Here is a 26,538-nt window from a genome sequence, read left to right as displayed (position 1 = left end):
GCAAGTTTTGATCCAAATCATTGACTGACGCTATTTCTGCAAGTTGGAGCTGTGCTGTGTTGTGTTGTGTTGTGTTGTGTGTGACAGAGAGAGAGAGAAAGAGAGAGAAGAGGACAGAGAATGCACTACTTCCTGAATCTATAACCAACCTTAGGGTGACCCACTAGATATGTGCCCTTATACCTGCTAGGAACATTTTTATTTATTTACTTAGCTTTGAAAATTCCCTTTGCTGTCATAAATGGGCCTTTGTTTCCAAACTTGCCAAAAGGAAAAGGCAGCTTTTGCGATACTCTTTTTTTTAAAAAAAGAACCAAAGCAAAAATGGATGCACATCAACATTTTTTGAAAGTTAAGATAAATTTCGCCTACCCAATTATTTCCATAAAACAAGTTTATGAAATAGTGACTAAAGCCCTGTTCCTAAATATTTCACTGGGGTGACTAGAACCTGGCTTCATGCAATAGTTTTTTGGGTGTGTCACCCCAAGAATTCAAACAGTGTCCCAAGGGAGAACTCCCCAGCCCCATCACTGCTTGGAGCTGGGCAGGTGGTGAAGATCTTTATTTCAGCAAGGTCTTGCAGAGTCCTACCTGTAATGTCTTTTTACGCTCTTGTTCCCTTTTTCATTTTTGTGACTATTTACTGATAGTTTTTGTTGCGTGTTAATAGAATGCGAAATCTGGATTGTAAACTGCCTTGGGGGTTTTATAAAAAAGGTGGGCTATAAATCTTGAAAATAAATAACATTATGAATACAGGAGGCAGCTCAACACACTGACTGGCAACAGAGATTCCTTCTCCGAGCCCTAACTGCAGGGGCCAGGAACTGGGATCTTCTGCAAGCAGAGCACTGTGCTGTGGCCTGTCCTGTATTCCCTCTACCATGATTAGTCACATTCCGAATGCAAGAAGCAACTCCCTCTGGGAGCTTAGCTCACTGGGCCTGCCACTTTGATGATTATATTTGGGGCAGTCAGTCAGATTTGTGGGCTGGCACTTGGTTGTAATCTGCAAGGCCATCCCTTTCCCGGCACACCTGTAAAGAGTCGCTGTGCATTTTCCTATTGCTAACACTCTGATCTACAAGTCAGTGATGGCATAGTATTTGGCCGCTGACCTGCTAAACAGCCTGAACACATTGGGGAAAATGCAAGCTCATTCTAAAACATTTAGCAGTCCTGCAGAAGCCTGCCAAACTGTCGTCTCAATTCGGAGCCCACATTCTAGACCCAGTCTTTTCAGCAAAACAACTTCTGTGGGTTTAGGATAGCAACCTAAATCAGATTTAAGCACTTCCGTTCAAACTGGATCGTGGAGAGGAGGCTAACGTTTCAAGACTTTTTATTTTTGCAAACAGCTAATTTCATTCTAATCTAGTAATGAACCAATCCGATAGTTCAGTTACGTCTTAAGAAAAATGGGTTACGATTCAAATGAAAGCACTTATTCCTTTGCTCTCAACAGGAGTGATTTAAGCAAATGCTTATCAGTGCCTCTGAAATCAAAAGGCTTAACTTGGGCTCGATACTTCTGGAGAAACAAAATCATCATCATTAGTATTCTTTATTAAAGTTCTGAATTGCCAGGCAAAGGATCAAAAGAACCATCGCTTTCAGTTGCTAAAGAGTTTTCTTCTTGGCTGATACGGTGGGTCTCTGATTGCTTTTTCCTGGCTTGGTGCTGAATTTATTCCTGCTGATGTCCAGAGGAAAGGGGAATGGAAAGTTTATCTGCCTAGCGCAGATTTAAAGGTCCAAATTAAACAAATAAGAGCAAAGTGAATCCTGCTCGCAGCCCCACATGCTTTAACAGCATTGATCACAGTGCAATTTCCATGTCAATAACAACAGGGGAGATTTGCAACAGCCTTGATGGGGGGGGGGGGAATAAAGTATTTTCCAGCCTGCTTTTTGAGAAAATGGACTTTTCTCTTAACAGTCTCATGGCATTGATAATAAGGGCTCTTAATGGTAACACCTGTAGGGATCTGCTCCTCTTTGCTCCTTCCCCCAGAAGAAAAAGCTGGCGAGAAAAGCCCTCCCTATACATCCTCCTTCAGCCGCTCGCTTTATAATTAAGGCGGCTCTGCAGCTTCCTGCTTGGAACACTTCAAAAGACCTCGAGTCTCCACTTGACAATCCAGTTTTCAGTATTCGTCCCTCCTTACCTGTCTAAGGTGATTTACGGCAAGGAGCAGTAAAAATGTGTGTTTTCTTTTGACTGAAATGTATATTAAGGCCATACGAAAGAAGGAATTAACCACACGCACAAAAGTAGAAGAAAATACTGGCAGTTATTACTTTTGCCCTGGTAACTTGGTTGGTTTCTTGACTACAGCCCCGATCCACGAGTATATAAATCCACTACCTTCTTTAGTCTTTTACATACAACTGATGAATTAAGCTCTGTCTCGCCTTAAAAGCTCCTGCCTGAAGCCTCTGTGGCGCCAGAGCACTTTCTGGATTTTCTGCTCTTGCAGACTAACGTAGCTATTTTTCTGCAATTAGGAAACTCAAAATTTATTATCACGATTATTCGTTTCTATAGTGTTTTAAGCTCACAAACTGCTTTACAAGTCTTGTTTCTTTCATCCGCACTGCCTTATTGTTATCTTATAATTCTGATAGGATTTGATCTGCACGTTTGCTGGACAGCATTCTACAAAATATATTTGCAGCTTGCATGATGCAATGGTTTTTCGGGGGGGGGCATGTTCCATTCTCAGTGGTGGCATTTAGAACGTTCAATCACAAGACCATTCTCGCAGGGCGGGGGTGGGGGGACGGATTACAAAGGAAAAGTTCAAGGGACAATTTCTGTAAAATCTGAATTAGGCGCAGTTATTTCACAACTGGAAATTAGGCAAAACTGCAGGCTGCTTGAATTCATACAAAAACGGCATGAGACAAAATTGTAAGAGAACAAAAAAAAGCAGCAGCAGCTATGGTAAGAGATATTGATTTTCATGTACAGAATATATTTTCTCACAAAGCTTTCTGACTTCAACGTTTCACTGATGCTAAACAGGGCAACAGAGTTTTCTCTGTATGGTTCCTATTTTTAAATTTCTCCCCAATACTGGTATGGAAATCTTATGTTTGAAGGCTTTAATTGCATGTGAAGCTTTGCAATTGCGTGTGTTTGGGCCAGGAGCAGAATATATATCCTGCAGGGAAGAATGAATGGTGGCAGGAGGGGGAAAGAGAGACAGAATTTATTTATTTATTTAGTAAATTGATAGCCCACTTCTCAGTTTAAAAAGAACATTTTCACAGCAGAATACAATAAAGCACGCAAAGAAACCCTGTTTATAAAATGATATTATACTAATATTATACAAATAAAACCAACAAACAATAATTAAAAACCATACCAATTTGATTAAACAAAATTGCATTGTGACCAACAACATTATGATTGACATACCTGATATATGTGCTATTGACCAGAATATCTCAAAAAAAATTCTGTAATATTCTGGGCAGAATATCAGCTTCAAAATAAAGCTAATATGGACACACCTTAAAATGACAAAATATCTGCCACATCTCCTAGCATCTGCAGGCAGATAGGCTAGGAAAATACTGACTTAGACCTGATCTATGCAATCAGGACAAAAAGGAGCAGAATGGGTTGTATCACTTCAGTCTGGGGGATGCTGGTTGGTTTTATTATTGTTGTTGTTGTTCCCCATCTGTGACAATTCCCTTCAATTAAAAAGCTAGCACATCAAGGAGAAGGACTGTCTGCTCCCTGTGTGCTGGTATTGCACTCTGCAGGTAGCTTTTGATGCTGTTGTTTTACATACTGGAGCACTGAATAAACGTTTATTCTATGTCCGTTCTACTACCTTACAAACTCCTTTCTTTCTCCTTCTGATGAGTTGGTAGTTCAGGCCCTTACAAGACAGCTGTTTGGGGGAGGCAAATTATAAATGTATCAAAGAAACCTAGTGCACTCTGAAAGTGTTTTACGAACTCCATTCAAATTAGGAAACTCAAAAACGATAAAACACTCAACAACGCCCCCCCCCAAAAAAAATCCCAGCAAGAAAGACTTAATAAAATCACTCAGAAATACATCCAAGCGTTTAATGCAGCTGCTTCTTATTTATAATCTTCTTTTATCAGTATTTACTTTCACAAATTTGTTTGTATTATATACTTACTAGTATGAAAATAAGGCGATGGTCACTTTGCAAAATCTGGACTTCTCTAGTGGTATTTTCTATTCTAATGATGTTTATTATTCACTTACGCAGTTTTATCTCATCTTTCCTCCAAGGATCTGAGGGCAGCCTATACTGTTCTTCCCTGGCTGTCCTTTTATTCTCCCAACAGTTTTGCAAGGCCACAAGTGTGACTGGCCCATGGCTTCTGGGCAAAGATTTGAACCCAGGCCTTTCTGGTTCTAGCCACTACAGCACCCCGTCAAAGAAGGATGATCCAGCCCTTGTTACTGTACCTCGTCAGTAACGCTGCAGACTTAAGACACATTCATCAAATTTCAGGGTCAGTTATCTTCTAAATGAAGCACCACACTTACCTGGGAGTAAGTCCCATTGAACTCAGGGGGACCTATTTTCAAGTAAACGATCAATAGGATCAGGCTGTGTGTGTGCTTAGGACTGTAGCAACATACCCCAAATGTTTGCATAGGTGTTTGTGCAGAAGGAGGTATTGCTAATTTCAACAGAGCTTAATCTCAAGTAAGTGTACAAAGCTTTAATGACCTTAAAGCCCAATCTTATGCAAGTTTAACCAGAAGTTAAGTCCCACTGAAATCAATGGGGCTTACTCCCAGGTAAATATGGAAGAGGCAGCTGCAGCACCACCGGCAGGTGGCTGTCCAGCCTCCGCTTAAGTACTTTCAACAAAGGAGAGTCCAACATCTCTTCGAGGCAGCCTGTTCCGCTGACAAACAGGTCTTGCTTTTAGCAATTTCCTCCTAAATTCTCACCAAAATCTGCTTCCCTGCAGGTTCCAAGGGCTTGCAGGACAGCTGTAACCTACCCCCCTCAGGCCTTGTACACACCATACATTTTAAAGCAGAACACGTCTTTCCCCCCAAAATCTTAAGAACTGTAGTTTACCCCTCTCAGAGCTACAACTCCCAGCACCCACACAAACTACAGGTCCCAGGATTCTTGGCTGAGCTGGCAGAAGTGTTTGAAATGTATGCTGCATATACAGTCCTAGAGGGGGGGAAAAAGACATTCACAAAAGGAGAAATAATGAAGAGCTGCTTTGTCTACCCTGGCAAGCCAGGAAGTAGGCTGGACCTGCGACTCAGGACAGATTTATTTATTATTATTTATTCCACATCATACATTTAAAGCACATGCCACACTCATTGAAAGCATGTGATTTCACCCAAATAATTCTGGGAACTGCAGTTCCTCCACAGAGCCAAGCACCCTGGACAAACTATAGTTCCCAGGATTCTTTGAGGTAAGTCAGGTGCTTAAAATGTGCACTGAATGTGTCTTGAAAATTTCAATAAATATCTATATATTTAAAAAAAAGTGCACTGAATGTGCTTTAAATGTGTGGTGCAGATCTGTGGCTAGGCTTCCCTTTTTGTCCTTCATGGCAACGTGAGAAAGCGCAACTTGTGCAACTCCTCTGTAGCGAGTGGTGCAGAGTTTCAGAGGCATGTGAAACCTCAAAAACCTGCCACCACTGGGACGGGGGGGGGAGGGGGAGATGCTCTAAATTCCTCACGGGGCATGCAGAAGAAAAGAAAAGGGGGGAGCAGAAGTGCAGGTGAACAAATCAGCCCTGACACACCCACTCTTTTTGAAAACGTGAATCAGCTCTGCACAAGAGAAGGAAGGAATCTGTGCCATGTCTTTAATCTGGGGCAGAAGGCTTTGGGATGAATGTGCTAAGATGCCACGTTTGATTTAGAGCCCCTGGGCAAAGACACAGCCTCCCTCACCTTCCTTACAGGGCTTAGCTTAATGTTAGGGTGGTGCCAGCGATGAACCAAGACAATAGGGATCACAAATTAACAACGACAATAGTTTTGGCACAAGGCAAGTTACAAGCTTGTCTCTTGCTTGAACGTAAGAGCATAAGAGGAGCCTGGATCAGGCCATTGGCCCATCTAGTCTAGCATCCTGTCCTCCCAGTGGCCGACTAGGTGCTTGCGGGAAGCCCTCAAGTAGGACAAAAACACTCTCCCTCCTTGAGATCTCTGTAGTATTACTGCCTCCAACCACCTTCTCAGGCATGGCCAAACTTGGCCCTCCAGATGTTTTGGGACTACAACTCCCATCATCCCTGACCACTGTTAGCTAGGGATGATGGGAGTTGTAGTCCCAAAACATCTGGAGGGCCAAGTTTGGCCATGCCTATGTTCAACCTACCAGAGAGGTCCCCCACCCCATAGTAACATTCTGGTGGGTTTCATATTCCCCTAGAGTTGCCGCCAAGAAAGAGTATGACTGAAGAATGAAGTGGTGCTTACAGGGTATGCCTGCGGCCTGCCGGATGTTGCTAGCCTGAGCACTGGCCATGCTAGTCGGGGTTGACGGAAGTTAGAGTCCAACAACCAAAGAAGGGCAGCACCTTGTCTCCTACTGGGAGGATCAAGAAGCCAACAAATGATCCTGTGAGGTGGGAGCTGGAAGGTGCAAGCGGGTGGGAGGATCCAGGGTGCAACCACACCCCACCAATTTAAAGCACACCCGAATAAGCCTGGGAACTGCAGTTTCCCTGCACAGCATGCTACAATTCCCAGCATCCTGAAACTGCAGTTCCCAGGATTCTTGGGGGGAAGTCGTGTGCATTAAACGTGCTGCGGACTTGCCCTTTGTCTCTGGCCAAAGGAGGAGGGGAAGACCACCAGGCAGGTCTGGTGGCACCCAGAAAAGGACCCTTGGAAACTGATGAAATTAGCAAGCACAGAATTTGGGGTGGAAGCCTCTTTCTAACGAAGGCGGTTTCTTCTCCTTCCCTCCACTTTGAAAAGAAGGGGTAAGATGAAATAATAATAATAATAATAATAATAATAATAATAATAATAATAATAATGGCAACCCAGCAGAAAATGTCAGCTCCCAGGCCCCGATCCTTCTCCCTCCTCACCTCTGTGTCATTATTCAGGTTCCAGAGATCCAAGCGGCCCATCCCATCCACGCAGGCAAAGAGCGCGGGATGCACTGGTGACCACATGACATCGTAGACATAGTCGGCATTGTCTTCAAAGGAGTAGAGCGGCTTGTTGTGCTGGAAGGGAGAGAGAAGCAGAGGGGAAGCATGAAGACTTCGTGGCGCTACTGCTGCCTCGGGCTGTCTGGCGAGTCTAATTAAAAACTTTGCACATTCAACCAAGTGTCATAAAACTTCCCGCAGATGAAAGGTCCCGGGACGGAGAAGGTGGGGCTGCTGCTGCTGCTGCTGCTGCGCTCTAATGGGGGGGGCGACCACTGTCCAGTGGGTAGGATTGCAAAGTGGGGGTGTTCGTGTAGATGCGGGGGGGGGACGTGCGGGGGAGGAGGCGGATGGAAGGAAGGAAGGGAGAGTTTGGATTTCGGCGATGAGAGAGAAGGGATTGCGCAAGACATTCCACGCGCAGGTAAAAGGGAGCTCGCAAGCGGCCCATTCAAGGGGAGGGAGGGAGATGCTGCCTGTTGCTCGCGCCAAGGCATCGCCTTCGTAAGCTGCTGCCCTGATAAGGGATCGGGAGATTCCCGGGGAGGAATGGCAAGGGAAGACGAAGACTGCCACCTAGCGGCTGCCGCGAGGATGCGGCAGGCGCGAGTCACAGAGGCGCTTCGGCGGCGGGAGCGGAATAACCCAAGAATGCAGACTGGGGGGGGGGGGCGCTGGGGAGGCCTGCGGAGATTTCCTTATTCCCGTCTGCGCTGCGCTCATTTGGGCGCACTGTGCTTTTAACGGAGGGATGGTCTACTGCTGTTCTCTAACTTGCTGTTTAGAAATTGTTCGTTGTTTTCCTTTAAGACCTGTATTTTCAAGAAGGTGGAGCGTTTTTGTTTTTTACTCCGAAGAGCAAACCAGAAGTCTATTAAATGATGCATATGTATAACACGCACGATATATTTTGAAAAGTTGCGCGCTCGCTATGCACTTTTTAAAATATGTCGTAACCAAATTTTGCATGGCTACTGATCGAATGAAACGGGTTTTCGCCGACGTTTGGATACAACTAGATGCCATTTTGAATCAGGATGGTGGACTGGACATTTCAGAATGGCACTGATTTTAACCAAATTGTGCATGAAGGTTCCTGAGGTTAAGCAGCAGGTTTTTGCCTAGGTTTTAACTACTGATTTCAAAATACTGATTTGTTTGTTTGTTTGTTTGTTTTTGTTTGTTTGTTTCTAAGCATTCCTAGGGAATACTGGGTTCAAGGCTGCTTTATTAAATAAGGCTGTTATATTAAATAAAAGGTTAGAGAGGTACCTGCTGCCTTAGTCCAAAGTGCAAAGGTTACTTCCATGTCTGCACTTAGGGCTAAATGTTTATGAACTGATGCAACAGGCCAGTGGTATTAGTAGTATTATTGGTATTGGTATTTCAGTTTTCTATTCAAGTGCAGGGAGCTCATGGTCACAGTGGCCCTTTCGCAGAACTAAGCAAAAAACTGCCCCTTGAAATGTTACAGGTACAACTTCCACATCTGCAGAATGTATTTATTTAGGCAATTAGTATACCACTCCATATTTCAAAGAAACTTCTGAGTGGTTTACAACATCCTAAAAATATCACAAACAAATACCAAAACAAAAATCCACGTTTTAAAGCAGCACAAAACAATTCCACAGGACAAAATGGTTTTGTTTTTTAAAGGAAGCCTGAACTTAACAACTTACATATGAGGACCATAATAATTACTACTAGCAGATCCAAAATACAGAAATGGAAGACGGGCAACCAGTCCCACTCACCAGTGTATTTATAGGTAGCAGTAGGACTTTCACTTCTGCTGCTATCTCTTCAACTTAAGCTCACACCAGAACTGACTGCACATGCCCCTGCCCTGGGGCTCCCTGCTGTCACTGGGGTGCACTCACAAGCTCTCCTGCCCCCTGGGAAAAGGTAGTGTTTAAGCAGCTCCCACGGTCAGTTCCCACACGAGAATTTTCTTATGCACTCGTATGAGGCACTTTTTAAAAAAATAAAAGATGGCTGCTGTTCTGATCAGGGAGGAAGGGCTGTAATTCACTAACAGAGCATCTGATTTGCATGCAGAAGGTCCCATGTCCACCCAGGTATGGCTGGGAAAGCGCTGCCTGAAACCCCAGAAAGCGGCTGCTGGTCATTGTGGATAATACCGAACCACATGGACAGCTTCCTATGTTCCTGAAGGCTTCTCAACAGGGGCACCAGGATATTTCCTTCTGCAACCATCCCTTGGCAAGTCAATCACTCATCTTCTTCCTGATAATGTATCTCAGGATGGGAGAAAAATACTATACGAGCCCAGCCACGGCTTCTCTGCCAAACACACACATCTTTTCACTATGCATTAGAATTTAGCTATCAGGCGGCATGCTCTGGTGCCACGTTTCCCTGCTAAACTGCATTCTCCGGCTCATCAAGTTACTTCTGCTCTTTTCTTTTTCTTTCTTTTTCTCTCCCCAGGGCTTCTCTTCACTTTTTTTCTTGAGGACAAGGTGATCTGTAGTTTCTGGATATTTTGAAAGCCAGTTCCCCCTCTCCCTCCCCCGTGTTTAAGACTTGAGTTTGAAGCAAGGAGGTGGCAAGGTTCAGAGAGCACAGCTGCGCTAAGAGAGCGTGGTGCTGTTGCTTGACTTTTAAGTGCCTACGCGTCATTTCATTTCACAACAGACTGGAAGTTCGAAGCAAGTTTTTTTTTTTAAAGTACACCAGGTTCGTAACATGTAATTGGGTGTCATGAATTATTCATCACGGCTCGTCTTAAGTCTGATTTCTGAATAATGGCTTTGCTAATCCCAGATCAATTAGTGTGAAATGAAATTTAAATGATAATGAAAACCCCAGAGATAAAAGAAAATTAAATATTCTCATCGCTTGTGACAGAAATCTAAACAATGGGATTTCTACATGTGTGCCTATGTATGTGTATTTGTATATAACACAATTTGCATGTACTGTATACAGACAAACACAGTAGACACACACACACACATCTCTCTCTCACACACACATATGCACACCCCAGTCTATATCTCTTTACAAGAAAAACATGATAAAGATCATACAAAGATAATTGGTTTTTTTAAAAAACCAATTGACTGCAACTTTAGTTTGCAAAGTGCAGCCAATCTTCCAGTCGTTCTTGACTGCATTAGGTATCCTTACGAGTTATACAGGAAGATTCATAGCTCTGTGGTAGAACATCTGCTTGGCATGCAGAAGGTGCAGGTTCAACCCCTGGCATCTCAATGTAAGGTGAGTAAGGGAGGGACATGACTGAGCTGAGGTGTGGAGAAAATGGATATAGAACGCTAGAACTCAAGGACATTCTGTGAAGCTGAACGTTTAAAGATTCAGGACAGACACAAAAAAGGCACTTCTTCATAATACATAGTTGAGCTATGGCATTTGCTCTCAACAAGAAGTAGTGATGGCCACTCATTTGGAGGGCTTTAAAAGTAGATTAGACTGATTTTCACAGAAGGTCAGTGGCTACTAGGCACAACGTCTATGTCCTAAACCCAGTACGCCTCTGAATACGAGTTGCTGGGAGTTACAATTGCAGTAAGGGCTGTCGCACTCAGATCCTCCTTGCAGGCTTCCCATAGATGTTTGGCTGGCCATTGAGAGAAGAGAATGCTGGACTATGATGAGCCTTTGGCTTGATGCAGCGGAGCTCTTGTTACGTATGTGATATGAAGTTCATAAAGGATGAGCTTTGAGTCTTTGAAGAATGCCTTCTGAAGGGGTCAAAATTTCCCTTTGAAGATTGTGTGTGTGTGGTTCTTAAAGGGAAAAGTGAGCATTTTACTCAGGCATCCGTACATGAGCACAAAACATCTCGGGAGAAGTAGCATTTAAGAGGACTTGGTTATAACTTGGGATGGGGAAACTTTGGCCCTCCAGATGTTGATGGACTGCAGCTCCCATCCTCCCTCCCTGACCATTGTTTATGGTAGCTGCATCCGCTGAGAGGAGGAGTCCAACATAATCTGGAGGCCCACTAACCTTGGTAAAAACCAACACTGATCACTGATTTCTACTGCATGCAAGTACTGCATATGTGCACAGAAATTCACAAAACTGGCCTTAGACCCGGTAAAGGTTTGGCAAAGTCACAAACACATACGCTGCATGTTAATCATGTCTAGGTTTCCACCAGCTCCTTGATCAACCCCCAATTGCGGCACCCACCTCCTTTCCATCATAAAGAATAGCCTGGGTATATAGAACTACGACAATAAGTGTAACTGTGTCTAGGGCTAAAGTCCCGGCAGGTTCCCCGGCGTAGCTGCATGAAGGATCTTCCTTAATCCAGGAGGCGCCACACGTTAAGAACCTCGCTGCTTAGAGGAAGGCATGTGGACATGTTTACAGGTTTTAACTAGCATTTAGCTGCTTAAAAGCTACAATGAAATCTATCAGCTTTGCTTGTTTCATGAAAGAGGTATTTCACACTCTTGGAATGGCGGAAGCAGGCTCTCCACGAAGGTGCATCTCGCAACGGTGTCTCCAACTCATAAGAGCCAACTGATCAGAGGTCCTTCACCCAGCAGAGAGCCACCCAGCAGAAATCAAATTCAGGAAAAGAGCCTTTATGCTTGTGGAGTTACTGCTACCATTTTAAAACTACTTTACATTGGATTTTTTCTCTTTTTTAAAAAAATATTTTTTATTAAGTTTTCCATTTTAACAATCCAATCAGATCACATTAAATATTCCAAATTATACAAATACATATCATATAGTCCAAATATTTTGCCAAATTATAAATTTTTGTTGGGGCTTCCCATGCTTCAAGTTCAGTGGGGTCCAATCATCTTATGTTTCTACTGCCTTGAGTTTCCAATAGTTCCTTCTTTAAATCTTCCTGTTGTTATCCTTCCAATTGTTCTCATCCCAGGAATAGTTCTGCGAGGCAGGTGAGATCTCTTAACAAACAACTGTCCGCATCCAGAACAAACAGCCTCCAGAGTATTTTGAGAGAATCCATGGAAATCAACCAGTTTTCACCTGGTTCAAATCTGCAGTTGCACATGGCCTACACATTTGCATCCATTTTATACCAGTTTCACAACCCTGGCTTTCCACAAATACTTCTTTGGTATTTTGGTGAGGATGTTGAGATTCTCTGATAGAGATTGCTTCTCTGCCCACCTGCTCCAGACTATATTTCCCTCGGGTTTCTTGAGGAAATGGAACATCTTTCATACCACATTCAATCTGTGGTGTAGATGTGCCCTTAAACTCTACAACAGCACTGTTTGTTGGGGGCCAGGCTGCAGCTTTCAGGCGACAGGAAGGGAAAACCTGCCTCTTAAGATGCAGACATAAGGAATGGTGCTGAAGGTTGATCCCAGTCTTCAAGGCATGCTCTTCAGAGTTGCCTCTCTTGGCTTTAGTTAAGGTAAAGAAATGTGGCTGCGCTCTCTGCAACAGCTGTCACCAGACTGGTGCTCTCCAGATGTTGTGGACGACAACGTTCAACCTGGGACTGATAGGTATTGTAGTCCAAAACATCTGGTTGATGAAGGCTGCTCTACAATATCCAAAGAGCATGTTATGTTTTGGTTTATGCAAAAGGCAAATGTAGCAATGTTGGTCTGCAAGACAAAAATCCGCAAACTTTTATAAATACCTTTATTAGGCCACTTTGTTGTTCCAATAAATAACGAAGTGCAGGACTCATTAATCCCATATTCGTTATTGGGAGAGACATAGCAGGAATACACGTCGGATCAAAAAGCTTTGTTCATAGTTATAACAGAGTTCGCTTTTCTATTCTATAGCGGTTTCACTATTATATAGCACATGTTGAAAGTTATGTCTGGAAAAAATCTAGTTACGGCTGGAGAACCGTATGTCATTTTTATGATCATCCTGTACTGTTTTTAATAGTATTTTATCTCTTTTGTAAATCTTGTTGTACACCAGACTGGGATTTTGTATGGGGGGCAGTCTATATGTATTTTTAACTAAATGAATAATTTATAAAATTCAATATTTTGTTTATAAAAAAAAAATCATACTCTTAATGGTCTAGCTATGGCTTAAAATGTATTTATTAACTAGAACAATAATTCACATGCACTGCTAATATATACCAAGATCTTATGATTTTGTATTTATAGCTGGAGAAATAAATAATAAAAGGTAATCCTTTAAAAAAAAACTTAATTAGGCAAAGTAAAGTGTCACAAAAGCATGAGAAAGTATTCAAGTTATCCAGAACTCTTCATCAGGCAAAGCTGGAGGAATGGAGGAAGAAGGAAAAAAGCTGGCCTGGGTGGGTCCGGGGAATGATGCTTCACTGGAGAAGGTACCATCCACCTGAAGGAGGCGATGGTGCTCCCACTCCTTAGGAGGACGTCCCAGAACCCAAAAGTGGTAAAGAACTATCAGTCAGTGGCAAATATACATTTGGGGGGGGCATGATGCTTAAGAAGCTGGTGGTAGTTCAGCTTCAGGCTTGGAGGAGACCCTCTCCAGTGTTAGGATCACCAGAAGAGTCCCTCTTGGTGGCATTCAGTTAAGTTTTATTCCAATTAGATCTAATGAAATCAACGGGCCTAACTTAACCATGTTCATTCATTTCCATGCCCTCTGAGTTAGCTGAATACCACCTCTACTCTCTCGGAGGTATGCATGGGATCACAGCTTTAGTTTGTACTCTTATGCACCAGGCTATCTCACCAAATGTAGGCAGGTCACATCCACACCACTTGAACAGTCATGGCTTCACCCAAAGAATTCTGGGAACAGTAGTTTGTTAATGGTGCTGAGAGTAGGACCGGCCCCACACACAGAGCTACAAATCCCAGCATCCAAAGCAAACTGCAGTTCCCAGCTTTTAAAGTGCTGTAGGTGTCTTTTAAATATATGGTGTTGGTGTGGCCCAGGGCTTTCTTCATAATGCCCAGGAACATTTCTTTTCTCTCTCTCTCATCTCACCATTCATTCACTTGGGTAGCATCCGTCCATAGGTAACTCAAAAGCATGCTCACTATTTTGTGACATTTTCATTGGCTCTACTGTTGCTTTTGGAACTGCCTCCTGGACAACAAGAGAAACAGACTAACATGATTATTTGCCATTTTTGAAGATGACGTACACCTTCCTTTTCGACATGGGCTCTCCTCAAAAGAGAACCCCATGATCATCTCCATTCCATATGAAGTGTTACTTTGCGTTTTGGTTCGTTCCTCTCCTTGGTGGGCTTGAGCTCAAGATCGGGTCACAATTTGCAAAGTAAGATCGCCGCGTTTCTAAATCGCTTCTCCTGCTGCAGCGCTGCTGTGAAGTCCCGGCCGCTTTGCTTAATTGATTTCTATGCCAAGGATTTTAAAAATGTGCTACGCTTTTGCATGAGCATGTGGAAGCTATTACAAGAGGAGAATAAAAAGGGGGCAAGAGGGAAGGGTTCCAAGAGCAGACTAAGTCTGGAGATAACATGATGATTAGGCTTTGTGGTTTCTTTTAAAGTCAGGGCATCATAGCTGCGTTCATAGGAAGGAACCAATGAAAAAGAACTTGGGTCACTGGTGCAGGGAATTTACTGTGCAATTCTAGGCATGTTTACTCAGAAGTAAGTGTCAGTGTCTGGGCAGCTGCTAGGTACATAAAAATACCTGGCAAGCTGGCACATTGTTCTAATTTGCATAAAATCTGTATATGCTTAGTTGTTTTGTATATATGCACATTCAGGCCATGTTTCAGTGATGAAAAGAACTTGACTCTAACTGACAGGACTTACTCCAAACTATGAGTGTCAACAGTCTTTTCTGGGTCTAGTGCACAGTCTGTTAGGAAGAACTGCTTTTTATGTGCACAATACAAATAAAATAAGTCTTACACAACAGCTAAAACCCCTCATACATTTTTCCTTATCCACCCCATCCAACAATTGTATGTACTTGCAAGTTCCCCAGCACCAGTCAATACCATCCACACATGATAAGCATAACACCACAGATCAACACAACCTGTGCCGCAACTGGAAAGCAGGAAAATGTTCTATGCGCAGAGCAGATAACGCAAGAAAGTTAGTTAAGCCACACACTGTGTTGTGCATTTCATCATCAAGATATGAAGCATGTCTGTCTTCAAGGAGTCCCAAGCAGAGGTTTCTCCTTGTGCCCATTTCAGCCTTCTCACAACAACACTATGATCACAGTGCTTATGGGGAATAGTAGTAGTATAAAGAAATCTTAAGGGGGAAAACCAAAGTTGGCAAAATTGGCTGGAGAGATGTTTTTCTCCCTTTCTCTTAATGCTAAAGCCTCATCAAATGACTCCAGTGCAAAGTTAAACTATAGGATTTTCTGCCAAAACATGTAGTGATGCCCATCAACCTGGATGGTTTTAAAAGTGTCTATTAGCCATGATGATTGTGTACTACCTCCAGTCCAGTATGCCTCTAATACTAGTTCTTTGCTTTAATATGCAACCTTCTTAGAGCCAGGACTCACCTTTAAGCTTCATCTATTACACAGAAGCTACTTTCAGTTACTTACTGTGTCCAATCTCTCTTCCCCTTTAGTTCCTTCCTTCCTTTTTTAAAACCCTTCACAGCAAGAGCAAAAAGAAAATGGCAATGGTAATGTTAGCATGATCCACCTTAAGTCAGAGCATGACGCAGACATGGGACACAGCTGGAGGAACAGTGGAAGAAGGCAGGAAGATGCCATATGCTGAATCAGATTGTTGACCTGACTATGCTGATTATCAGTGGGTCTCCAGGGTTGCAGACAGGGGTCCCTCAAATCCATACCAAGAATGCCAAAGAGTAATCTACTGTAGTCCTACCCCCCTGCAATGCAGAAATCTTTTGGCTTGAACCCACGACCCTAAGATTAAGAGTCTCAAGCTCTACCGACTGAGCTATCCAAACACCAATGCAATATACAAGTGGTAAATATACACATTTAATGTGCATCTGACAACCATGCAAGATGGATAAGAAGAGCAGGTTCGGTATAGTGGATAAAGTATTGGGCTTGAACGAGAGCCCTGGGTTCAAATTTCCATTCAGCTGTGAAGCTCACTGCCTGACCTGGGGGTCATTAACTCTTTTTCAGCCTGCCTGCCTCCCAGGATGTTGCGAGGGCAAAATGGCAATAGAATAAAATGGATCCCATTCTGAACTCCTTAAGGAAGGCATAGGAATGTGATAAGTGATAAATGGCTTAAACCTCACCTATGAAAATGCTTAACACCGAGAGAGAAGGGGGGAAACACAGTGAATTCCTCAAGCCAGACACCACCTGACTCTGGAAAGCATCAGTCTGTCAGGCAGCAGTTTTTTGAAGATGTGTTAGGGGTATTTTGGGAGGGGGGAGGACTTGATGCTGACAGGTAAACTGGTTATTGAGTTAATCTCCTTACCTGTTTTATAAAATCTGTTGAGTTGTGACTCACATGGGCCGGTGCTGCAATTCTTACTGTGCATTAACTCTTGTCTCTCCTTTTGCTTCCTTGATAACTGAATACTCCTGCAGCTAAGGATGTAAGGAGATCCCAATGGATGAGGCCAACAAGATGGCTAAGAATGCTTTGGTTCTAAAAGAATAAAAGCCATGGCTCAGGACTGCCTAGGGCCTGCAGGCTTTGCTCTTTTTCAACGATTGGAGGAAAACACTCTGCACATGTTCAGAATCTTTAAACCCCACATTGATGCATCCATCATTATGCATACATACAATAAGAGTCAGTACAAAAAGTTGGAGTGCAAGACAACCTAGACATAGCTCCAAAGAACTTCAACATTGTGGCACAGCACTGTGTGATGTCTGTACACTAGTAAGCAGACAAGGCATTAAAATAAAATATGGGACATGAACAGTCCTGGTGTTTATTTGTGTATTAGGAAAAATAGCACCAAAAGGGGGCCCAGCCCCATGTCAGAAAGAGAGCCAAGGAATCACTATTGCTTCTCAGCAAGCTCTTTTCAATAACCATTTCGTAACTACCATGCTTTCGAGTGGAAAGTTTACTATGGCTCAATAGAATACACTAGTTTCCTCCGACAGCCAAGATTAGTGTTTGTGACTGTTAAAACTAGAAGGCCTGTGGAGATTTCATGGGTCATCAGTCATATAGACTCAAAAGTGATTTATTATCCAAGACATCCCTGCATATGTAAGATCCCCAGTACATTTCCTCACTCTGACATAACAGAATATTTAACATTTGTTGACAGCCAGGGGAAAATAGGTTGTTTCAAAGGTTTGGTGAGAAGATGTTACTGGGGGGCTCTGATCTATGTCCCCTCAGGGACTATAGGCAAAGCTGATTCCAGTCTGAAGGGAAGCCCTGCTTGCAGCTGAGAATGGTTGATGGTGGTTGCGCTGTTTGCAGAGGATCCCAAATTTGGGGGCTTGTAGTTAAGCACGAACCTTGTGTTTGATGTATCAATTAATCAGTTTGTGGAGCGCTACAGCATGTGGAGGTTTCTCTGCAAAACACTGTAAAATAACGGCAAAACTTTGGTACAGGTTTGGAGGAGAGCCCAAATTATGGGGTTTGTAGTTAATTTGCCTGTTGAGGGTCAAAGTTCTAATGCCTAGACAGGAGGGGAAGTTCACAGATGATGATTTTGAAGGAGTGAATAACCTAGAGACCAAGCATAACTGCTTCCAGCCTCATTGTTATGTTTTGCTTACTTTTGGTAAGGCTCCAAAAGAGGGGTGGGCAATCCTTTTTACTGTCAAGTCATGTATTCCTTCTGAGGTAATCTGCCAGTGGGGTGGGCCCACCAAGGGGAAGAACCCAAGCCAGCTGTGGGCAAGACCAATGCCAAAAGCAGACCTTCCCCCCCCACGCCCATTTGCACTGTCTTCCTAAACAGGGCTTTTTCCAGTTGGAACTCGCCGGAACTGAGTTCTGGCACCTTTCAGGTGGGAGCCATTTCCATTATTAGAGAAAAAGGGTGAGTTGTGGCACCTCATTTTCCTAGAAAAATAGCACTGCTTCCCACCACCTCCTTCTTTCTCCTTCTCGCTTCCTACGAAAGGAGAAAGAGACTGTTCTTGCCAGAGTTGTCTAGACTGATCCGTCGCAGTCAGCTTTGGAAATTACGCCAAGGGCTACATGCCCACACCTTCTCGAAACGTTTTATCTTGGGCCTGAAATTGGTTTCTTGTGAGAACACCACATAGGAACCAAGCCACCCTTTTAGGTCTTCTGTGTGAAAAGCTAGACAAAGGCTGGGGAACCTGTGGCCCAGCAACATAGCTTATGATCGGGAATTGTGAGAGCTATAGTCCAGCAACATCAGGAAGGCCAAAGGTTATTCAGCCATACACTAGACTAGGCATCCCCAAACTCGGCCCTTCAGATGTTTTGGGACTACAACTCCCATCATCCCTAGCTAACAGGACCAGCGGTCAGGGATGGTGGGAACTGTAGTCTCCAAACATCTGGAGGGCCGAGTTTGGGGGTGCCTGCACTAGACTGACAGTGACACACAGAGCTAGGTCTTCTTGGTGGTAGAACCCTGATGATGGAGTTTCCTTCCTAGAGAGGCTTTGTTGGAATCCCTTTGGAGAATGGAGAAAACAACTTGATCGAGAAAAGCATATGGAGCTGGCTAATCTCTCTTTTTTAATGGTGCTGTGATCGTGTTAGATTGTGCAGAATATGCTCATTTTGACCGTCATCTGCACATTGTTATGTTTTGCTTGTCTGTGATATAATCTGACTCAGGTTCTTCAAACTGGAGAAAGGGGAATATATACAAACTGAGCAAGGAACAAATAAGCTGAAAACTTGCAGTGTCAGCAAAACAAAAAACAAAAAAACCCACCCCTGCTTAATATCAAGCCTGTTACCTGATGTGTCAGATCAACATCACCAACCGTGGGGTAGCACGGAGAGTGGAGAGGCATTATGCCAACACTGCAGGCAGATGAGCTGCTGCAAGCCTCCAGAATCTGTCTGCAAGCCTCCAGCCACCGTCTGCAGGAGATCCCATTAACTTCAAAGGGACTTCTGTAGAATAAGTGGTTTCACAATTACAACTGAAGGCTAAATCCTCTGCTTGATTCCCAGCTTTCTTTGTCTAAAGCAGCATTTCCACAAATGTATATCAGCAGCAAACTTGGCGACTATGGCTTATCAGAACTGAGTAAACCTACTTATATTTCACTCACACATTAATTCTGTGTTGAATTTTCATGAGCTTTTCTCGCTACCTAAGTCACCATTTGGAAGTAGAGATGAATTGGTCAATGTCATTTTTTCACCACTTCTCTTTTTTCCAGACTTGAGTTCAGTTTGCAGATATATATATATATATATATATATATATATATATATATATATATTCTGCACAAAAATTGTCAGCATTTATTGTGCATTTCTTCTAATATACCAATTTTTGGGAGCAATTTTGTCTAGCATACATAATTTCGCAAGCAATTCCCCACAATAGCATTCATTTTTGTGTAACTGTCATTAAGATATACATTTTTATGCACACCTTTTTTTGTAAATTTAAAAAAATTGTTTTCCAATATACCCCCAATGATAGCTAAATTATAACAATAACAATTAATTCCCAAATTATACAATTATCAGAATGCCATTCAACTTCCTAATAATACATTTCAGTTAAAATGGCTCCCTGCATGGTGGAACAGGTGCATTTTCGATCTTATATCACTGTGTTGCATAATCTTAATTAATACCAGTTACATTTCAGTTATAATAATCATCCCTTAATCAACAGCTACATAATTAATGATTTCCATTTGTGATGTTATAATATATAAATTTATAATGCTTCAGGTGTGGAACTCCCACTATTATCTTTATTCTGTTCTGCGTGTGAAAACTGGAGATTCCTTCTGTCCATATATGGTGTTGTGTCTTTCACTTCCCAGTTGTTGTTTTCTCCCATCGTGATTTGGGGCGGAACTGAATCTCAAAGTTTCTCAGAAGTCTTATCTCTCAGTCCTTGTTTCTATGTCTCGGAACAGGCGACAGTCTGCTAGAAACCATTCTGTCTCACTAGTAAAACATGTCACAGATCTTCGCCATTTTCATCTCAGCCTAGGAAAAGGTGGGCAGTTTTCTCAGCACTGAAGATTTAATACTCCTTTTCCAACTCCCAGAATCTCTGCAGCGTTCTTATCACAGCCCCCAAATTCTTTTCCTTCCAGCAAGAGATTTATGGCCCAATTAAACTTTATCTTAGATTACAATCCGTCAGTAGCACAAACAAATCTCAGTCTGTTTTTCCTTGTCTGTTGTTTTTAAATGGAGCTGAGGGGAATTACTGTCTTTCCAACACAGTCATACTTGAGTCCCCCCCCCCTTTCTTCATTTCAGATCACACACAGTTTCCATTTTTGCTTGTTAATATCAATATTACTCCAATGTCCCTTCCTCACTTGTAAATATATTTTTATCTTGTATTCTGGAGAGGATTGCCAAATCATAAATATATAAAAGAAGCTCAGAATAAACAAACCGTGGGTTTCCCTCTCCCGAAACAATTCCCACACTAAAGAAAATCTCGTCTCAGTTCAAACCCTTGATCCCTGTAGCTGATATGTTCCGCAGTATGTTGTTGCAACCCTTTTCCATAATGCGCTGGTACTTTAAAATCAACTATAAATCCAACTACCGTACAGTGGTGCCTCGCAAGACGAAATTAATCCGTTCCGCGAGTCTTTTCGTCTTGCGGTTTTTTCGTCTTGCGAAGCACGGCTATTAGCGGCTTAGCGGCTATTAACAGCTTAGCGGCTTTAAGAAAAAGGAAACAAACTCGCAAGAACTTGCAAGATGCTTCGTCTTGCGAAGCAAGCCCATAGGGAAATTCGTCTTGCGGAATGACTCAAAAAACGGAAAACTCTTTCGTCTAGCGAGTTTTTCGTCTTGCGAGGCATTCGTCTTGCGGGGCACCACTGTAAATGGATAACCTCTACTTCTTAATGGCGAAGTAGGAGGGTTTTCGCCAGCTGAAGTGCTTTTGTACTCAGCGCCTCCCTGCCTTCCACATTCCATGCCGGAGTGAGAACCAAGTACCAAGACGAACTGCGAGCAAAGCCCATTCCCTGGAGGGAATTTGTAAGGATGATTTACCCTCTGCCATCCTTGTTTTTTGTTCACCGACAATCCTCCGCCGTCGTGGGGAATGCCTCCATTAAGGCAGGTGGGACCGGAAGCCTATGCACACTTTCTCTTAATGTCTGCATTTTTGTGCACATTTGGGTGTTGGAGAACTGCACTGCAAAACTGAGAGAAGTGCAAATGTTAAACTATAGGGCATCCCATTGCCAGACTGCAAGCAGTTTCATTTCCCACCAACACAGCATGGGAAGACTTTTGCCCTGGTCCAGCTCCCATTTGCACTGTTAGGACTGATTAACTACAGCAAAGCATGTATAAAAGGGCTCTCTGAGCAAAGAAAAACCACGCAAGTGGATGGCATCAGCCCTCACTTCAATTATTTCAGTAGCCATTCAGATGGGGAGAGGCCAAAGCTCAGTCAAGCAGTTGCTTTAAATGCAGAAGGCCTCTAGCTCAATCCATGGCATCCAAACTTAAGGTCCAGGATCTGCATACATATCCTTAGCAAACTAAGCATAATTGGCTTGAAGCAAAGGACTGTTGATCCATTTGCTTCAGCACCTAACGCTTCTGCACCCCTCACCCCATGAATAGTTTCAAGACTCTCCCCAATGAGCACATGGAATCACTGAGGACAGATGGTGAATTCTCTGGCCAAAAATGTTCACAAAACCTCTCCCCCATGTTGGCTTCATAAGGTGGTACAGTCAAGAACTTCTGTAGCTCATAGCTGTCACTGCTTCCCTTTTTTTAAAGGGAAATTCCCTTATTCCGAATAGGATTCCTCGCAAGAAAAGGGAAAAGCTGACAGCTATGCTGTAGCTGGCCTTGCATTTATTTCTTTTCTTGTAATGGAGACTGAGGGTGTTTTGACTAGGGCCATATTTATTGAAGAGACTATCAAGGCCATGGACTAGGACCTGTGAGTTTCGTGATATATATTTTTCCCAGTTAAAGGAATCCATGCCAGTAGCCCGACCTGTGATTTTCATAATGCTGTGCTGGTTTTGATGGTATTGTCACAGTAGAAGAAATAAAGTTTATTAAGTGGTTCCCGGCAATTTTTGAGAGGTCCGCAAAACCTCAGAGTTGAGAGCCACTGATAGTTCATCCTACATGAACAGATCTGCAATTTTGTGCATACAGGAAACTGCTCATGAAGTCTTTAAAAAAGGGGGGGGACGGGACCGTGTGGTTACAGTGGAATAGATAAGCAAAATCAAGAGAAACATTGTGGAAAAACTCAGTGCCGGCTTTTGATCACCTGACTTCACTTTGGTTTTGCTCCTTCAAATTACCTAGAGAAAGACCATAATCTTCTCCTCATACAGCTGGATGGGAGCCAGACCTCTGGCTCCAGAGGTAAAGGGCAAAAAGTAAAAATCCTGTCTGAACAAGCAGCTCCACCCATTCCTCTGAGTCAGTTTGGCTTTCTGACAACAAAATTGAGCTCTGAAGAAAATTCATTCATTGCTTTGCTTCTGGACAAAACTCAAAATGCTGAGCTCGTACAACAGACAGGCAGATCCCCGAGTAAGCCAGAATGCTACTTACTGACGGATCTACAGCTAGACCATGTAGTTTACTGTAATGACTAGGACGCTTTTAATTGTTCATCTGTAGGTCACAAAATATTTAGAAGTAGACATATTTTCAGAAGATATCTGGTTTTAGGATTACCAAGTAGGGCAGCCTTGCAAATCTAGTCCTCATGCCCCCGCCCCCATTACTAACCCTCAAACATGTTTACTATATTTCTTCTGTTAGACACTTGTGGCCCTTCACAGCCTAGGACCCTCGTACCTACGGGACCGCCTCTCCTGGTATGCCCCACGGAGAGCCTCAAGGTCCATAAATAACAACACCCTAGTGGTCCCAGGCCCTAAGGAAGTTAGATTGGCCTCAACCAGAGCCAGGGCCTTTTCAACTCTGGCTGGTGGAACGCTCTGCCTCATGAGACCAGGGCCCTGCAGGATCTGATTTCTTTCCGCAGGGCCTGTAAGACAGAGTTGTTCCGCTTGGCCTTTGGCTTGGAGCCAATTTGATTCCCTCCCTCCCTCTCTCTTTTTTCTTTTCCTTCTCCTCCTGCAATGAGGCTACATTTTAATATTTTAATGTTCCATTATTTTAATGTTGTATTTTATTTTTGTTTTTAAGTTGTAATCATTCTTCTTGTTTTTATTATTGCTTGTAAGCCGCTCTGAGCCCGGCCTTGGCTGGGGAGGGCGGGGTATAAATAAAAAATTATTATTATTATTATAAGGATGAAGAGAGAACCGGCTTTTGCTTCTCTGTCAGGTCACCTGGTGTGGGACGCAGGTGGCACTGTGGGTTAAACCACAGAGCCTAGGACTTGCCGATCAGAAGGTCAGCGGTTCGAATCCCCACGACGGGGTGAGTTCCCGTTGCTCGGTCCCTGCTCCTGCCAACCTAGCAGTTCGAAAGCACGTCAAAAGTGCAAGTAGATAAATAGTCACCGCTACGGCAGGAAGGTAAACGGCGTTTCCGTGCGCTGCTCTGGTTCGCCAGAAGCAGCTTAGTCATGCTGGACACATGACCCGGAAGCTGTACGCCGGCTCCCTCAGCCAATAAAGCGAGATGAGCGCCGCAACCTCAGAGTCGGTCACGACTGGACCTAATGGTCAGGGGTCCCTTTACCTTTACCAGGTCACCTGGCGAGGATTCTTACTCGGCACAGGCCGAGTGAGTGAGCGAGTTTACAAATTGGATTAGGGTGATGCACAGAGAATAGCTCCTATCGTGCTCCTGGCTGAGTTCAGTGCATGCATCTGGGCCTTCTGGAAATGCCCGAGATGATCATAGTTCAATGATACAGCACATGCCTCGTAGGCTGCAGGTCCCAGGTTCAACTCCAAGTCAGGCTAGAAGGTTTCCTGTCTGAAACATTACACCAGAGTTTCCCAAACTTGGGTCCCCAGCTGTTTTTGGACTGCCACCATCCCTAACTAGCTGGACTGGTGGTGAGGGATGATGGGAACTGTAGTCCAAAAACAGCTGGAGACTCAAGCTTGGGAAACTTTACACTAGAGACTTGCTGCCTGTTGGTGTAGAGAGAATGCAGAACTAGATGAATCAATGGTCTGACTCAGTATAATCTGTTCCCTATATCCCAGAAAAGGCTGATAACTCTTTCCCCCCCCCCAAATGCATCCCCTGTGCTCAAAGCAGTGAAGCGGCCATCTAGGCTGCACATCCTAGGTTAAAACCCACATTGGCTCCTGTGGGCTGGTACGGACCAGGTAGGACCACAAGTCTAACTGCAAGGACTTTGAAACAGTGAAACTACTAAATTAGATAAGTAAAGAAATGCCCTTTTTGCTACTGCAATTTGAAATGGAATGAAACAAACAAGGGGACTGGGAAAGGAATGTTTCAGTGGCTGGGCTTTTAGGGTAGATTCATTTGAGATCCACAAGAAAGCCTTGTTCATCCCCTAGTTCTGCTGTAATGTTCACTCAGCAAGGGGGAATAAGTTTGTTTCCTAAATTGTATATAACTTAAAAACCAGATCATGCCACCCACGTTCATACCAGTAGTCTCCCTGAGGTCTGGCCATGTGGTTTCTCTAGCCAAGGCAGAAGAAAATTCTTTATGCCACTTTTGTCTTACTTCCTTACTTCATGTGGCTGATACAGTCTAGATGAGTCTTGGGTGTGTGTGCAAATACGATGCTATAAACTGCTTCCTGCTCTGAAGACAGTGAAGTTTAATGTGACTTGAGTGCAGAGGGAGTGAACTCTTTTATCCACGTTTGTTAATTTTCATTTAGAGGTTTTTTCCTTGCTAATTGAAAGGGTATTTATTTATGCTACAATGTATGCCATGGCTTTCTATTAAGGACACTGTTGAAGGTCTGGCCAAGCAAAACAAGAACTTCTGTTCTATAGCGATAGAAAAATCTTTACCACAACAATAATATTGTTATAGGTTTAAGGGGGGGCAGGGTCAGTCTGGATGATATTCATTGGTCCCTTCCAGGCCTGTGATCCTTGATGCAGCAATGTTTAGAATCTAGTAGAAGAGGCCACTGAACTAAGTCAGACAGGTTGCCTTAGCTAGTCAGCTGGACTGCCACGTATATGTCCAAAGACATGTTGCCATAAAGATAAATGGGTGGACCTTTTACTATCTCACCTGGCTGGATGCCATGCCATCGTAGGATGGAGAACAGGGGGCCAAGAGGGGGTTGGGTGTGAGACAGAGTTTTGGCTGATGCTGGAAGCTGAAGACACAGAGGCTTGTCTTGCCCTAAACTGTACTGGAAACCTAATGGGGAGGCAATAAATTACCCACGCGGGTGGCGCTGTGGGTAAAACCCCAGTGCCTAGGGCTTGCCGATTGCATGGTCGGCGGTTCGAATCCCCGCGGTGGGGTGAGCTCCCGTCATTCGGTCCCAGCTCCTGCCCACCTAGCAGTTCGAAAGCATCCCTAAGTGCAAGTAGATAAATAGGGACCGCTTTATAGTGGGAAGGTAAACGGCGTTTCCGTGTGCGGCACTGGTGCTGGCTCGCCAGCTGCAGCTTTGTCACGCTGGCCACGTGACCCGGAAGTGTCTTCGGACGGCGCCAGCTCCCGGCCTCTTGAGCGAGATGTGCATGCAACCCTAGAGTCGGTCACGACTGGCCCGTACGGGCAGGGGTACCTTTACCTTTACCTTTAATGCAGTGAGCACCTCCATCCTATGGTCAGGTTGTATAAATAGAACCACATAACCTAAGGATACCACAGCCTCCATTGACCTTCATTCCAAGGAAACTGAACTCAAGCACAGGCACCCCTGTTGTCTCTTGGTACTCAGAGATGGGGGACCTTACAATAACATACGATACAATACTAATATATGATATTAATATAATATAATCATTAATTCAGCAGGGTCACACTGATAAAATAATTTTTAAAATCACTTGACATGGTTACATTTTAAAGAGCTTTGCATGATTACATCTGCGCCTCTGCTATATGGCCAGTATTGTTTTGTGGTACAATACAGAAAGAAATTGACCCAGGACTCGAACACACCAGAACAAAAATGTGGACCCCATCCTAGAGTTGTCCCAGACTTTTTCCACTTTAAATGCATGCCCCCACCAAATTTGGACTTTCCAAGAATTAAAAACACACTTCGTTTAAAAGGGTGGAGGGAGGTCTGAGATAACAATGGGGAGGTAATTATGTGGCTGCCCTAGCATTAATGGGGAGACAAGCTGGTGTAAATCCACACTCTGCTCCTGTATGGACAAGCCCCTAGTGTAAACTACTTAATGCTGCCAAAATGGGCACATTAGACAT

General features: G+C 43.6%; 1 protein-coding gene across 6 annotated transcripts in view; it reads right to left on the bottom strand.

The window, feature by feature from the left end:
- The window catches only part of DYNC1I1 (dynein cytoplasmic 1 intermediate chain 1), a 222,943-nt gene that overhangs the window by 24,550 nt on the left and 171,855 nt on the right, over positions 1-26,538 (bottom strand). For all 6 annotated transcript variants that reach the window (XM_053359118.1, XM_053359121.1, XM_053359124.1 and 3 more), the window contains one exon: positions 7,096-7,236. In XM_053359118.1, the coding sequence (XP_053215093.1) occupies positions 7,096-7,236 (141 nt within the window). The remainder of the gene's footprint in view (positions 1-7,095; positions 7,237-26,538) is intronic.

The sequence above is a fragment of the Podarcis raffonei genome, chromosome 12 (assembly GCF_027172205.1).
Source record: "Podarcis raffonei isolate rPodRaf1 chromosome 12, rPodRaf1.pri, whole genome shotgun sequence".
Classification (NCBI taxonomy): domain Eukaryota; kingdom Metazoa; phylum Chordata; class Lepidosauria; order Squamata; family Lacertidae; genus Podarcis; species Podarcis raffonei.
The sequence above is the reverse complement of the archived record's forward strand: the minus strand, read 5'-3'. Positions and strand labels throughout refer to the sequence as shown.